Source organism: Oncorhynchus nerka, linkage group LG20 (genome assembly GCF_034236695.1).
Source record: "Oncorhynchus nerka isolate Pitt River linkage group LG20, Oner_Uvic_2.0, whole genome shotgun sequence".
Taxonomy (NCBI): Eukaryota; Metazoa; Chordata; class Actinopteri; order Salmoniformes; family Salmonidae; genus Oncorhynchus; species Oncorhynchus nerka.
Genome location: NC_088415.1, coordinates 18,532,023 through 18,548,400, shown reverse-complemented (window position 1 = coordinate 18,548,400; position 16,378 = coordinate 18,532,023). Strand labels below are relative to the sequence as shown.

Here is a 16,378-nt window from a genome sequence, read left to right as displayed (position 1 = left end):
TGAGGTCGGCCACTGATATTGGGTGATTAGGCCTGACTTGCAGTCAGCGTTCAAATTCGTCCCAAAAGTGTGCGATGGGTTTGAGGTCAGGGCTCTGTGCAGGCCAGTCAGGTTTTTCCACACCGATCTCAACAAACCATTTCTGTATGGACCTTGCTTTGTGCACTGGGGCATTGTCATGCTGAAACAGGAAAGGGCCCTCTCCAAACTGTTGCCACTAAGTTGGAAACACAGAATAATCTAGAATGTCATGGAATGCTGTGGCGTTAAGTTTTCTCTTTACTGGAACTAAGGGGCCTAGCCCGAACCATGAAAAACAGCCTTTCCGCCACCAAGCTTTACAGTTGGCACTATGGATTGGGGCAGGTAGCTTTCTCCTGGCATCCGCCAAACCCAGATTCCTCTATCGGACTGCCAGATATTGAGGTGTGAATCATCACTCCAGAGAAAGCGTTTCCACTCCTACAGAGTCCCATGGCAGCGAGCTTTACACCAGCTAACGCTTTTCACTGCGCATGGTGATCTGAGGCTTGTGTGCGGCTGCTCGGCCATGGAAACCCATTTTAATGAAGGTCCTGAAGAACAGTTTGTGTGCTGACGTTGCTTCCGAAGGTAGTTTGGAACTTGAGTGTTGCAACCGAGGACAGATGATTTTTACGAGCTACATGCTTCAGCCCTCAGTGGTCCTGTTCTGTTAGCTTTTGTGGCCTACAACTTTGTGCCTGAGCAGCTGTTGCTCCTAGATATTCCACTTCACAATAACATCGCTTACAGTTGACCAGGGCAGCTCTAGCAGGGCAGAAATTTGACGAACTGACTTATTGGAAAGCTGGCTTCCTATGACGGTGCCATGTTGAAAGTCACTGAGCTCTTCAGTAAGGCTATTCTACTGACAATCTCTCTCTGTCATGGTGCTCTCGCGTGTTGCCTCGCCTGTATACATGAAATGAACCCATGCACAGTTGGCCACTGATAGCGGGTGTTACCCACTTATGGGAACACCTTCCTAGAGCGCAGCAGACCACGCCTTGACTTGGGAGGGCGATGACATCACGGATTAACATCAGATTAACTTGAATGCCCTACTGCTTGAAGTTTGCAGTTCAATGTGCACTTTGCACTGTTTCTCTAGAGTTAAATATGATCAAGCCTAAACTGTGCGATGTAGTAGGGAGTTGTAGTTTCCAACAGGCCAATATTCTACGTAGTTTAGTGTAGAAAATGTGGTAATTGACTACAATGACCAACTTTGTATGGTCTTTGTTTCTTTTATGCCTACTACACTAGGTTGTAGCTTCGGGTGTTGCAGACACTGAGAGTGATTAGACAGAAGAGGGATAGAGAGCAGTTGCTACTGTATCTCTACCTGAAAATGCACGTTCTAAGAGTGAGTGATAGTTGGTATCCAGCAGTCATAAAAATATGCCTTATTTACTTTGAAGAACTACAAAATAGTGATTTTGTCAGACAGCGTAGGCAGCAACGTGTTACAACGTTCAACCCATATACTGCGGAGTGCATTTAATGTAAAAATAAATAAATAAATCAATGTATTTTTTTATGATCTAACTAAAACCGAACCGACCTCCAAAAGCACTAATCACTCAGTACAACAGGTTAGTTTTAGAGTTCTCAGAGAATGACCTTGTTTGTATTCATACATCAGATATACTGTGTTCCTTGTGTCATCTTTGACTGGCTAGGTCACAGGAAAATACTTGTCACGTCTCCGATGTGTACAGAGCAATCTGAAGCCTGTGTTGGGAGAACAGGTTCTCACACAGACGGACAGGAAGACACACACATACACTTGTGCACATTGCAGATAGTAGATTGAGAGAAGGTTAAACATTTGGTTTTGGTGATGCAACGTGACTGCCCTCTTGGGTGACATCATATTAGTGCATGAATGAAATGTTTTATTTTTGTGTCAAATCGCCAATTGGCAACCCATCCCTTATGGTATTTAATTGACACATAAGCAAACATTAAAACAATTCACTATGGTAATTAAATAAAAGCAATTCTTCCGGTGTTATCTGCATTGCGCATCGCATATGGAGTGAAAAAAAAACTGCATGTTGGATGAGTTACACTATGGCCTTTTGGCAAAATAAAAAGCATATACACTTGCAGCCTGAGTCTTTTAGGTCAAATGGGTTACGTATTCCCTCCCCAAGGTAATCTATTATAATGTATTATATTTCCCAAGTAATTATTGACTAACAAAACCGTATGAAACGCTCTATACCTAACATCACCATGATGTATTCTTTTCCCTCTTTGTCATTGTGTCGTTCAGTACGGCCGAGGGCTTTGCCCGGGATGATAACTCCATGGTAACGGGCTGGGAGACATTCCTCCAGGCGTTGGGATACTTCCTCAAGATGTTCTTCGGTTCCGCTGCCCTCGGAACCCTCACCGGACTCATATCTGCCATTGTATCTTCTCTGTGTGTGATTGAGTGTTTTGTGTAGTATGTTGATAATATTCCCATTTAACATGTTCATACACCTTGTAAACACGAGCCTGTTACTGTTTTACCCTTGACCCCTGTGCCAGTTCCTGAAACACTTTGACCTGAGGAAGACTCCGTCTTTAGAGTTTGGCATGATGATCATCTTTGCCTACCTGCCCTACGGCCTGGCAGAGGGCATTAAACTCTCTGGTGAGTCCTCTCATGTCAGTGTAATATCAAGCACACAATGGAATGTCATGAATTTTTCTATGCATTTCCTACCCTCTCGTTCACCCCTCTATCTCTCTGTGCAGGTATCATGTCTATCCTGTTTTCGGGGATCGTGATGTCACACTACACCCATCACAACCTGTCTCCTGTCACTCAGATCCTAATGCAGCAGACCCTCCGCTCGGTGGCCTTCATGTGTGGTTAGCACTTGTCTTTCTGCCTCACAAGTCCTTTCCCCCCATATCCTGTTGTAAAAAACAATGACTTGTGTTATTTTTAACCAGGTAAGACCCATTGAGGTTAAAAAACTATTTTTCGAGGGCAGCCTGGCAAGAAGGCAAAACAGGGAAATAGCAGCGTGTACATAAAATATTACAAATACGAAATACACACACAAGACAGTGTCACAAGTTTGTTTTCTTCTCCACAGAGACTTGTGTGTTTGCTTTCCTGGGTCTCTCCATCTTCAGCTTCCCTCACAAGTTTGAGCTTTCCTTCGTCATCTGGTGTATAGTAAGTACTCCCAGCCTGTAGTGACCAGGCATAGCCTAGCATTACTACCAACCTGTAGTGACCAGGTATAGCCTAGCATTACTACCAATCTGTAGTGACCAGGTATAGCCTAGCATTACTCCCAGCCTGTAGTGACCAGGTATAGCCTAGCATTACTCCCAGCCTGTAGTGACCAGGCATAGCCTAGCATTACTACCAACCTGTAGTGACCAGGCATAGCCTAGCATTACTACCAACCTGTAGTGACCAGGTATAGCCTAGCATTACTACCAACCTGTAGTGACCAGGCATAGCCTAGCATTACTACCAACCTGTAGTGACCAGGTATAGCCTAGCATTACTACCAACCTGTAGTGACCAGGTATAGCCTAGCATTACTACCAACCTGTAGTGACCAGGTATAGCCTAGCATTACTACCAACCTGTAGTGACTAGGCATAGCCTAGCATTACTACCAACCTGTAGTGACCAGGTATAGCCTAGCATTACTACCAACCTGTAGTGACCAGGTATAGCCTAGCATTACTACCAACCTGTAGTGACCAGGCATAGCCTAGCATTACTACCAACCTGTAGTGACCAGGTATAGCCTAGCATTACTATCAACCTGTAGTGACCAGGCATAGCCTAGCATTACTACCAACCTGTAGTGACCAGGTATAGTCTAGCATTACTACCAACCTGTAGTGACCAGGCATAGCCTAGCATTACTACCAACCTGTAGTGACCATGTATAGCCTAGCATTACTACCAACCTGTAGTGACCATGTATAGCCTAGCATTACAACCAACCTGTAGTGACCATGTATAGCCTAGCATTACAACCAACCTGTAGTGACCATGTATAGCCTAGCATTACTACCAACCTATAGTGACCAGGTATAGCCTAGCATTACTACCAATGTGTAGTGACCAGGTATAGCCTAGCATTACTACCAACCTGTAGTGACCAGGTATAGCCTAGCATTACTACCAACCTGTAGTGACCAGGTATAGCCTAGCATTACTACCAACCTGTAGTGACCAGGTATAGCCTAGCAATGTTCCCACACAGAGAAACACGAAATGTAACTTTTCCCCGCTAACACTATCAACGTTTCCCTTTACTGTGGGAATTGTGATCGAATCAACACAATATTAGCCACTTTTCAATGCAACATACCAAAACTGACTATGCAATATAGTGTGCAAAAATAACTATGCAAGAGATATTGTTGTTGACAGAACTCATCAGAGTAGGATTTTATTGCATTGACAGGCACACCTCAGGCTCGGTGCGCCATAACCAATCAGAGCTGCAGTAGGCCTATATGCAAATTCACCGTTGCCATATATGTATCTGTGCCATTCACTTAGAACTGGACTGTTTTTTACAGCATGGGCAGTCGTGAGTAGATGCGCTTGTTTTGAGATCCAAGTGAGAGCCTCATGTTGGGACATGTGAACATATGTACATTTGTTCATATCCTTTGCTCGTTAGTGGGTTATTAACCCAGTTATGGGTCATTTGTTGTCAGCAATGGGGGAGTTATTGCTTCCTACAAGAGCACAAAACGTGTGCATTTCTAGACCTCTTTGAAAAGTAACTTAGGTAAAAAAAAAAGCTTTTTTTTGTCTTAAAGGGGCAGTGTTATATTTTGAGAGGCTTGAATAAGCTAAGTAGCCAATGGTCAGAGGGTAGCATAATGATTCTCTGTAATAATGGTATGGGAATAATGATGTATTTTGTGAAGTGGTTTCTTGCATCAAACACAACATTTTCAGTCACCTGCTTGTCTGAAGGTTAACGAGTTAATGTCAAGCCCTGCATTTAAGTCTCATGGAGTGTAGGCCTACATTGAACTGCACAAATTGGCTGCTACTGTAGGCTGCACAGCTATTTCCATGTTAAAATGTTATGGGATGCATTTTCTCTGTTGTTTTTGATGGTAGGCCACTCTGGTAGACCTACATTATGATCAAATGGCTACAGAAGCCTACTTGGCCACTGTTAAAACAAATTTAAAGTGGGTACAGCCTCAGTGTTCACAGTAAACACACAACATAATTTTCACAACTTTCAAGTTTGAACATTTCCACCTAGTGTTAGAATTCTATACTGCAACGGGTTGAGCCGAGATGTGGACACAAGGGTAGGGTTGGGGTTTAACCAGGATGAGGACTTGAAGCTAGGGGTAGAGGTTAGGGGTTTAACCAGGATGTGGACATGAAGCTAGGGGTAGAGGTTAGGGGTTTAACGAGGATGTGGACGTGAATCTAGGGGTAGAGGTTAGGGGTTTAACGAGGATATGGACATGAAGCTAGGGTTGAACCAGGATGTGGACATGAAGCTAGGGGTAGAGGTTAGGGGATTAACCAGGATGTGGACATGAAGCTGGGGGTAGAGGTTAGGGGTTTAACGAGGATGAGGACATGAAGCTAGGGGTAGAGGTTAGGGGTTTAACGAGGATGAGGATATGAAGCTAGGGGTAGAGGTTAGGGGTTTAACGAGGATGTGGACATGAAGCTAGGGTTGAACCTGGATGTGGACATGAAGCTAAGGGTAGAGGTTAGGGGTTTAACCAGGATGTGGACATGAAGCTAAGGGTAGAGGTTAGGGGTTTAACCAGGATGAGGACATGAAGCTAGGGTTGATCCAGGATGAGGACATGAAGCTAGGGTTGATCCAGGATGAGGACATGAAGCTAGGGTTGAACCAGGATGAGGACATGAAGCTAGGGGTAGAGGTTAGGGGTTTAACGAGGATGTGGACGTGAATCTAGGGGTAGAGGTTAGGGGTTTAACGAGGATATGGACATGAAGCTAGGGTTGAACCAGGATGTGGACATGAAGCTAGGGGTAGAGGTTAGGGGATTAACCAGGATGTGGACATGAAGCTGGGGGTAGAGGTTAGGGGTTTAACGAGGATGAGGACATGAAGCTAGGGGTAGAGGTTAGGGGTTTAACGAGGATGAGGATATGAAGCTAGGGGTAGAGGTTAGGGGTTTAACGAGGATGTGGACATGAAGCTAGGGTTGAACCTGGATGTGGACATGAAGCTAAGGGTAGAGGTTAGGGGTTTAACCAGGATGTGGACATGAAGCTAAGGGTAGAGGTTAGGGGTTTAACCAGGATGAGGACATGAAGCTAGGGTTGATCCAGGATGAGGACATGAAGCTAGGGTTGATCCAGGATGAGGACATGAAGCTAGGGTTGAACCAGGATGAGGACATGAAGCTAGGGTTGATCCAGGATGAGGACATGAAGCTAGGGTTGATCCAGGATGAGGACATAAAACTAGGGGTAGAGGTTAGGGGTTTAACCAGGATGTGGATGAAGTTGGGGGTAGACGGTAGGGTGAGGGGCAAAGGTTCCTGTTTGTGCTGAGCTTTGTATTCTACCTCTTTCCAGGTGTTGGTATTAGTAGGTCGGGCCGTGAACATTTTCCCACTCTCCTACCTGCTCAACTTCTTCAGAGATCACAAGATCACGCCCAAGATGATGTTCATCATGTGGTTTAGTGGTAAGTAGAGCATTTCTTCACTACTCTAATACACCTCCCTCGGTTTGGCTCTACTGTCCATCCCTCTCTCCCCTTGTCTCGCTCCATCCCTCACTCCTTTCCTCTGTTAGGTCTGAGAGGTGCCATCCCCTATGCCCTGAGCCTTCATCTTGGTCTAGAGCCAATAGAGAAGCGCCAGTTGATTGGCACCACCACCATCATCATTGTCCTCTTCACCATCCTCCTCCTCGGCAGTGGGACTATGCCCCTCATTCGCATCATGGACAACGAAGAGAGCCAATCCCGACGCAAGAGCAAGAAGGACATCAACCTCAGCAAGACTGAGAAAATGGTAAAAATAAAAAAAACCTGTCAGTGATTTACCCTAGTTCATGTTGACATACACAAGCAGACAGATGTTAATGAACACACCAGCAATCTCTTTCTGGTAAAGAGGTATCTTGTGGTGTTGCCTCTATTACTTTCTTGCTAATTCTAAACCCAACAATACAGTAATCAGTACCAATGTAATACTAAAAATAACATAAGGTAGAACAAAAACACAAATAAGAACAGGAGAAAGTAAGAAGCTATCTACAGGGTCAGTTCCAGTATCATATTTACAATGTGCAGGGATACTGGAGTGGTAGAGGTAAATACTGTTGTACATATAGTGTATGTGGACACACCTTCAAATTAGTGGCTTCGGCTATTTCAGCCACACCCGTGTATAAAACCGAGCACTCAGCCGTACAACCTCCAAAGACAAACATTGGCAGTGGAATGGCCTTATTGAAGAGCTCAGTGATTTTCAACGTGACGCAGTCAGTGGATGCCACCTTTCCAACAAGTCAGTTTGTAAAATGTCTGCCCTGCTTGAGCTGCCCCGGTCAACTGTAAGTGCTGTTATTGTGAAGTGGAAACATCTAGGAGCAACTTCGGCTCAGCAACGAACTGGTAGGCCACACAAGCTGACAGAACGGGACTGCAGAGTGTTGAAGCGCATAGCGTGTAAAAATTCTGTCCTTGGTTGCAACACTAACTACCGAGTTCCAAACTGCCTCTGGAAGCAACGTCAGCACAAGAACTGTTCGTCGGGAGCATCATGAAATGGATTTCCATGGCTGAGCAACCACACACAAGCCTAAGATCACCATTCGCAATGCGAAGCGTCATCTGGATTGATGTAAAGCTCGCTGCCATTGGACTGTAGGAGTGGAAACGCTTTCTCTGGAGTGATGACTCACACTTCACCATCTGGAAGTCCGATAGAGGAGTCTAGGTTTGGCGAATGCCAGGAGAATGCTAACTGCCCGACTGCATAGTGCCAACTGTAAAGTTTGGTGGAGGAATAATGTTCTGGTGTTGTTTTTCATGGTTTGGGCTAGGCCTCTTAGTTCCAGTGAAGGGAAATCATAACACTACAGCATACAATGACATTACAGATGATTCTGTGTTTCCAACTTTGTTGCAACAGTTTGGGGAAGGCCCTTTCCTGTTTCAGCATGACGTGTTGGAGCGTGAGTGTGTAGAGTCCTGTCATTTCAGTGTTGTGGTGTTGCCTCTCCTCTCGTATGGCGTCAGTCACTTCCTGTTGTGGTGTTGCCTCTCCTCTCGTATGGCGTCAGTCACTTCCTGTTGTCTGTGTTGTGGTGTTGCCTCTCCTCTCGTATGGCGTCAGTCACTTCTTGTTTTCTGTTCTGGTGTTGCCTCTCCTCTCGTATGGTGTCAGTCACTTCCTGTTGTCTGTGGTGTTGCCTCTCCTCTCGTATGGCGTCAGTCACTTCTTGTTGTGGTGTTGCCTCTCCTCTCGTACGGCGTCAGTCACTTCTTGTCTGTGTTGTGGTGTTGCCTCTCCTCTCGTATGGCGTCAGTCACTTCTTGTTGTGGTGTTGCCTCTCCTCTCGTATGGCGTCAGTCACTTCTTGTTGTGGTGTTGCCTCTCCTCTCGTATGGCGTCAGTCACTTCTTGTCTGTGTTGTGGTGTTGCCTCTCCTCTCGTATGGCGTGAGTCACTTCTTGTTGTGGTGTTGCCTCTCCTCTCGTATGGCGTCAGTCACTTCTTGTTGTGGTGTTGCCTCTCCTCTCGTACGGCGTCAGTCACTTCCTGTTGTGGTGTTGCCTCTCCTCTCGTATGGCGTCAGTCACTTCTTGTCTGTGTTGTGGTGTTGCCTCTCCTCTCGTATGGCGTCAGTCACTTCTTGTTGTGGTGTTGCCTCTCCTCTCGTATGGCGTCGTCACTTCTTGTTGTGGTGTTGCCTCTCCTCTCGTATGGCGTCAGTCACTTCTTGTCTGTGTTGTGGTGTTGCCTCTCCTCTCGTATGGCGTCAGTCACTTCTTGTTGTCTGTGTTGTGGTGTTGCCTCTCCTCTCGTATGACGTCAGTCACTTCTTGTTGTGGTGTTGCCTCTCCTCTCGTATGGCGTCAGTCACTTCTTGTTGTGGTGTTGCCTCTCCTCTCGTATGGCGTCAGTCACTTCTTGTCTGTGTTGTGGTGTTGCCTCTCCTCTCGTACGGCGTCAGTCACTTCTTGTTGTGGTGTTGCCTCTCCTCTCGTATGGCGTCAGTCACTTCTTGTTGTGGTGTTGCCTCTCCTCTCGTATGGCGTCAGTCACTTCTTGTTGTGGTGTTGCCTCTCCTCTCGTATGGCGTCAGTCACTTCTTGTTGTGGTGTTGCCTCTCCTCTCGTATGGCGTCAGTCACTTCTTGTTGTCTGTGTTGTGGTGTTGCCTCTCCTCTCGTTTGGCGTCAGTCACTTGTCTGTGTTGTGGTGTTGCCTCTCCTCTCGTATGGCGTCAGTCACTTCTTGTTGTGGTGTTGCCTCTCCTCTCGTATGGCATCAGTCACTTCTTGTTGTGGTGTTGCCTCTCCTCTCGTACGGCGTCAGTCACTTCCTGTTGTCTGTGTTGTGGTGTTGCCTCTCCTCTCGTATGGCGTCAGTCACTTCTTGTTGTGGTGTTGCCTCTCCTCTCGTACGGCGTCAGTCACTTCCTGTTGTCTGTGTTGTGGTGTTGCCTCTCCTCTCGTATGGCGTCAGTCACTTCTTGTTGTGGTGTTGCCTCTCCTCTCGTATGGCGTCAGTCACTTGTCTGTGTTGTGGTGTTGCCTCTCCTCTCGTATGGCGTCAGTCACTTCTTGTTGTGGTGTTGCCTCCTCTCGTATGGCGTCGTCACTTCTTGTTGTGGTGTTGCCTCTCCTCTCGTATGGCGTCAGTCACTTCTTGTCTGTGTTGTAGTGTTGCCTCTCCTCTCGTATGGCGTGAGTCACTTCTTGTTGTGGTGTTGCCTCTCCTCTCGTATGGCGTCAGTCACTTCTTGTTGTGGTGTTGCCTCCTCTCGTATGGCGTCAGTCACTTCTTGTCTGTGTTGTGGTGTTGCCTCTCCTCTCGTACGGCGTCAGTCACTTCTTGTTGTGGTGTTGCCTCTCCTCTCGTATGGCGTCAGTCACTTCTTGTTGTGGTGTTGCCTCTCCTCTCGTATGGCGTCAGTCACTTCTTGTTGTGGTGTTGCCTCTCCTCTCGTATGGCGTCAGTCACTTCTTGTTGTGGTGTTGCCTCTCCTCTCGTATGGCGTCAGTCACTTCTTGTTGTGGTGTTGCCTCTCCTCTCGTATGGCGTCAGTCACTTCTTGTTGTGGTGTTGCCTCTCCTCTCGTATGGCGTCAGTCACTTCTTGTTGTGGTGTTGCCTCTCCTCTCGTACGGCGTCAGTCACTTCCTGTTGTGGTGTTGCCTCTCCTCTCGTATGGCGTCAGTCACTTCTTGTCTGTGTTGTGGTGTTGCCTCTCCTCTCGTATGGCGTCAGTCACTTCTTGTTGTGGTGTTGCCTCTCCTCTCGTATGGCGTCGTCACTTCTTGTTGTGGTGTTGCCTCTCCTCTCGTATGGCGTCAGTCACTTCTTGTCTGTGTTGTGGTGTTGCCTCTCCTCTCGTATGGCGTCAGTCACTTCTTGTTGTCTGTGTTGTGGTGTTGCCTCTCCTCTCGTATGGCGTGAGTCACTTCTTGTTGTGGTGTTGCCTCTCCTCTCGTATGGCGTGAGTCACTTCTTGTTGTGGTGTTGCCTCTCCTCTCGTATGGCGTCAGTCACTTCTTGTCTGTGTTGTGGTGTTGCCTCTCCTCTCGTACGGCGTCAGTCACTTCTTGTTGTGGTGTTGCCTCTCCTCTCGTATGGCGTCAGTCACTTCTTGTTGTGGTGTTGCCTCTCCTCTCGTATGGCGTCAGTCACTTCTTGTTGTGGTGTTGCCTCTCCTCTCGTATGGTGTCAGTCACTTCTTGTTGTGGTGTTGCCTCTCCTCTCGTATGGCGTCAGTCACTTCTTGTTGTGGTGTTGCCTCTCCTCTCGTTTGGCGTCAGTCACTTGTCTGTGTTGTGGTGTTGCCTCTCCTCTCGTATGGCGTCAGTCACTTCTTGTTGTGGTGTTGCCTCTCCTCTCGTATGGCGTCAGTCACTTCTTGTTGTGGTGTTGCCTCTCCTCTCGTACGGCGTCAGTCACTTCCTGTTGTCTGTGTTGTGGTGTTGCCTCTCCTCTCGTATGGCGTCAGTCACTTCTTGTTGTGGTGTTGCCTCTCCTCTCGTACGGCGTCAGTCACTTCCTGTTGTCTGTGGTGTTGCCTCTCCTCTCGTATGGCGTCAGTCACTTCCTGTTGTGGTGTTGCCTCTCCTCTCGTATGGCGTCAGTCACTTCTTGTCTGTGTTGTGGTGTTGCCTCTCCTCTCGTATGGCGTCAGTCACTTCTTGTTGTGGTGTTGCCTCTCCTCTCGTATGGCGTCGTCACTTCTTGTTGTGGTGTTGCCTCTCCTCTCGTATGGCGTCAGTCACTTCTTGTCTGTGTTGTGGTGTTGCCTCTCCTCTCGTATGGCGTCAGTCACTTCTTGTTGTCTGTGTTGTGGTGTTGCCTCTCCTCTCGTATGGCGTGAGTCACTTCTTGTTGTGGTGTTGCCTCTCCTCTCGTATGGCGTCAGTCACTTCTTGTTGTGGTGTTGCCTCCTCTCGTATGGCGTCAGTCACTTCTTGTCTGTGTTGTGGTGTTGCCTCTCCTCTCGTACGGCGTCAGTCACTTCTTGTTGTGGTGTTGCCTCTCCTCTCGTATGGCGTCAGTCACTTCTTGTTGTGGTGTTGCCTCTCCTCTCGTATGGCGTCAGTCACTTCTTGTTGTGGTGTTGCCTCCTCTCGTATGGCGTCAGTCACTTCTTGTTGTGGTGTTGCCTCTCCTCTCGTATGGCGTCAGTCACTTCTTGTTGTGGTGTTGCCTCTCCTCTCGTATGGCGTCAGTCACTTCTTGTTGTGGTGTTGCCTCTCCTCTCGTATGGCGTCAGTCACTTGTCTGTGTTGTGGTGTTGCCTCTCCTCTCATATGGCGTCAGTCACTTCTTGTTGTGGTGTTGCCTCTCCTCTCGTTTGGCGTCAGTCACTTGTCTGTGTTGTGGTGTTGCCTCTCCTCTCATATGGCGTCAGTCACTTCTTGTTGTGGTGTTGCCTCTCCTCTCGTATGGCGTCAGTCACTTCTTGTTGTGGTGTTGCCTCTCCTCTCATATGGCGTCAGTCACTTCTTGTTGTGGTGTTGCCTCTCCTCTCGTATGGCGTCAGTCACTTCTTGTTGTGGTGTTGCCTCTCCTCTCGTTTGGCGTCAGTCACTTGTCTGTGTTGTGGTGTTGCCTCTCCTCTCATATGGCGTCAGTCACTTCTTGTTGTGGTGTTGCCTCTCCTCTCGTATGGCGTCAGTCACTTCTTGTTGTGGTGTTGCCTCTCCTCTCGTATGGCGTCAGTCACTTCTTGTTGTGGTGTTGCCTCTTAATATGGCGTCAGTCACTTCTTGTTGTGGTGTTGCCTCTCCTCTCGTATGGCGTCAGTCACTTCTTGTTGTGGTGTTGCCTCTTAATATGGCGTCAGTCACTTCTTGTTGTGGTGTTGCCTCTCCTCTCGTATGGCGTCAGTCACTTCTTGTTGTGGTGTTGCCTCTCCTCTCGTACGGCGTCAGTCACTTCTTGTTGTGGTGTTGCCTCTCCTCTCGTATGGCGTCAGTCACTTCTTGTTGTGGTGTTGCCTCTCCTCTCGTATGGCGTCAGTCACTTCTTGGTGTGGTGTTGCCTCTCCTCTCGTATGGCGTCAGTCACTTCTTGTTGTGGTGCCTCCTCTCGTATGGCGTCAGTCACTTCTTGTTGTGGTGTTGCCTCTCCTCTCGTATGGCGTCAGTCACTTCTTGTTGTGGTGTTGCCTCTCCTCTCGTATGGCGTCAGTCACTTCTTGTCTGTGTTGTGGTGTTGCCTCTTAATATGGCGTCAGTCACTTCTTGTTGTGGTGTTGCCTCTCCTCTCGTACGGCGTCAGTCACTTCTTGTTGTGGTGCTGCCTCTCCTCTCGTATGGCGTCAGTCACTTCTTGTTGTGGTGTTGCCTCTCCTCTCGTATGGCGTCAGTCACTTCTTGTTGTGGTGTTGCCTCTCCTCTCGTACGGCGTCAGTCACTTCTTGTTGTGGTGTTGCCTCTCCTCTCGTATGGCGTCAGTCACTTCTTGTTGTGGTGTTGCCTCTCCTCTCGTATGGCGTCAGTCACTTCTTGGTGTGGTGTTGCCTCTCCTCTCGTATGGCGTCAGTCACTTCTTGTTGTGGTGCCTCTCCTCTCGTACGGCGTCAGTCACTTCTTGTTGTGGTGTTGCCTCTCCTCTCGTATGGCGTCAGTCACTTCTTGTCTGTGTTGTGGTTTTGCCTCTTAATATGGCGTCAGTCCCTTCCTGTTGTCTCAGTGAGAGGAACACTTCAAAGGCCTCACACAAGCATCAGTCACAGACCAAAGGACGATTTCGTCAGCCTTTCTTCCTCCCTCAATCTCTTTCTCACTAGTTCATTCATCCCTCCGCTTTCCCTCTTCCCTCTTTCTTGTCCCCCCCTCCCTCCCTTCTCTTCCCTGTCCCCAGGGTAATGCCTTAGAGTTGGAGCACCTGTCTGAGTTGACAGAGGAGGAGTATGAGGCTCAGATCTTCCAGAGACGGGACCTGAAGGGCTTCATGTGGCTGGACGCTAAATACCTCAACCCATTCTTCACACGACGACTCACACAGGAGGTAACAGCCATTTCAACAGCAAGTGTGTGAGACATGTAATCCCACCTTGGTTTTAGCTGTGCCACTCTCCCTGACGCCATGTTGTATTGGTGTATACAGGTGCATGCACACATGTTCATATTGGATTCATAAGCACCCAGTCATATTAGTTTGAAAGATGCCTATATCTCCCTTGACTTTCTCAGATGTATTCTGTTGCTGTGAGTTTGAGTTTGTTTTCTCTGTGTGTGTTCCAGGACCTCCTGCATGGTCGGATCCAGATGAAAACTCTGACCAATAAGTGGTACGAGGAGGTCCGACAGGGCCCATCTGGTTCTGAGGACATTGAAGACGAGAATGAGCTACTCTGAACCCAACACACACACACCTGAGTGTTGGTGAATGGGCAGGAAGATGAACAGAGCGTGTGTCCTGGATTCAGAGTGTATGAAAGGACAGGAGACTGCAGAGAGGAACGCTTGTGGAGGAAAACCACTTGTTTCTGTTTCTTCCTTGCATGTGTCACCTGTGTGTTCTTGACCACTAATGACTAGTTTCATTCTCTGTGGACGACACCACTCTGCAGCCCCCCCTCCCTCTTCACACCACTACCACTCCTCTACACTGGAGCACACTTTGATTTGAGCCAATCCAAAATGCACTGTCTGTGATGTCTGACAAACCGGGTGAAACTGGGAACTGGTGATCACACATTAATTTGCCATTATACCATGTAATGATACTGAAATTGTTTTGACAATGAGGCTTTTCCATATGCCAACATGTTCCTACTCAGCTCTACACAGTAACTACAGATAAGGTACATGGTACATTGATTGAATCGTGGCTAAAGGATAGTGGCCAAATTCTGGCCCTTGTGTGTCTATGTAGTTACATTTACTTTTTTTTCCAAGAAAACAGATTCCATGTAACTGCATTTTATTTGAGAGGTTTTGAGGACTAGGGATAGAAAAGCAGGTTGAAAGGAACTCCTGTGAAGAGTAGCCTCTAGCAAAGCAATATTGGAGTTACTGTTTAGTTCACCTTTCAATGTGCTTTTACATATACTGATAACTGAGGTTCTGGTAACACAATTTGAATGTTTGCTTTATAAACTACTTATAAGCATTATTGCAAGAATGATTTTTTTTTTTGTATTATACCAGGTAATATTATAACTTTATGTAGTTATGATTATTTAATTATAATTGTGATAGTAGTTAAACAGTTTATAAGCAGGATCTTTAATAAGGTGATATCAGAGTATTTTTTTTTTTCTTCATGTGAATCACTTTGATGGAGACAAGGCACCAATGAATGTCTGGGTGGCGGGGCGGGGAGGGGGGTTGAGGTCTTGTTGAGTTTATATTTCATTTGATTTGTTGCAGGGATGAAGGCTTTTCTTTAAACTCTTGTTACACTGGGCATTGCTGAATAACACGATGATGATGATAATGTGGTATTTTTAATTTGAAAGAAATTGGCTTGGAGTTATACATAATACAAACATGGCTTGTCATGTGATTCATTCTTGGCTTTAGTTATTCCTCACGCCTATCCAACCCTCTCAGATCAACGTGAAGTCCCTAGCCGTAGGGGTGAGGGGTAGATTTGGAGTCTGGTAGTAATGTATAATGCAGGTTTGTTCAAATATGTTTAATGTTCAAAGATGCATCACTTTCTGAAAGTTAACATGATACATTTGACTTTGATCGTACACACACACACATGCTCGCTCGCTCGCTCTCTCTCTCTGAGCAATCTTAAACTGCTAAAGTTTCCTATCCTATGACCCAAGTCACATAATCTGACCAAAGATGATGGTTGCTTTTACGAGGACGACCCCAGGCATTACTCTGGGATTGGCATAAATCCAGTTTCTTTGATAATATTCATGGAAGGCAGAAGTTGTTTTATGTTCAGATATGTTTTTGTCAGTTTCATGCGAAGGAATATAAAAAAAACGACCTATTCTGTATGTTGCAATTCTAGATTTTCTAAAATTGCCCCAGGCAGGTTATGCCTGTAGATGCTGGGTCTACACATGTTATCTAGATGCTGCTTAATGACCACATGTTATCTGGATGCTGCTTAATGACTACACATATCTAGATGCTGCTTAATGACCACATGTTATCTAGATGCTGCTTAATGACCACATGTTATCTAGATGCTGCTTAATGACCACATGTTATCTAGATGCTGCTTAATGACCACATGTTATCTAGATGCTGCTTAATGACTACACATGCTATCTGGATGCTGCTTAATGACTACACATGTTATCTAGATGCTGCTTAATGACTACACATGTTATCTAGATGCTGCTTAATGACTACACATGTTATCTAGATCCTGCTTAATGACTACACATATCTAGATGCTGCTTAATGACCACATGTTATCTAGATGCTGCTTAATGACCACATGTTATCTAGATGCTGCTTAATGACTACACATGTTATCTAGATGCTGCTTAATGACTACACATATCTAGATGCTGCTTAATGACCACATGTTATCTAGATGCTGCTTAATGACCACATGTTATCTAGATGCTGCTTAATGACCACATGTTATCTGGATGCTGCTTAATGACCACATGTTATCTAGATGCTGCTTAATGACCACATGTTATCTAGATGCTGCTTAATGACCACATGT

At 46.6% G+C, this 16,378-nt stretch overlaps 1 protein-coding gene across 1 annotated transcript in view; it reads left to right on the top strand.

Annotated features, from left to right (window-relative positions):
• slc9a8 (solute carrier family 9 member 8) overlaps positions 1 to 15,238 on the top strand; it is a 29,714-nt gene extending 14,476 nt beyond the window's left edge. Inside the window, exons 9-16 of the mRNA XM_029621484.2 lie at positions 2,303 to 2,441; positions 2,563 to 2,668; positions 2,773 to 2,889; positions 3,120 to 3,202; positions 6,593 to 6,704; positions 6,815 to 7,035; positions 13,589 to 13,735; positions 13,972 to 15,238. Of these exons, the coding sequence (XP_029477344.1) occupies positions 2,303 to 2,441; positions 2,563 to 2,668; positions 2,773 to 2,889; positions 3,120 to 3,202; positions 6,593 to 6,704; positions 6,815 to 7,035; positions 13,589 to 13,735; positions 13,972 to 14,085 (1,039 nt within the window). The 3' untranslated portion in view covers positions 14,086 to 15,238. The remainder of the gene's footprint in view (positions 1 to 2,302; positions 2,442 to 2,562; positions 2,669 to 2,772; positions 2,890 to 3,119; positions 3,203 to 6,592; positions 6,705 to 6,814; positions 7,036 to 13,588; positions 13,736 to 13,971) is intronic.
• The last annotated feature ends 1,140 nt before the right edge of the window (positions 15,239 to 16,378 follow it).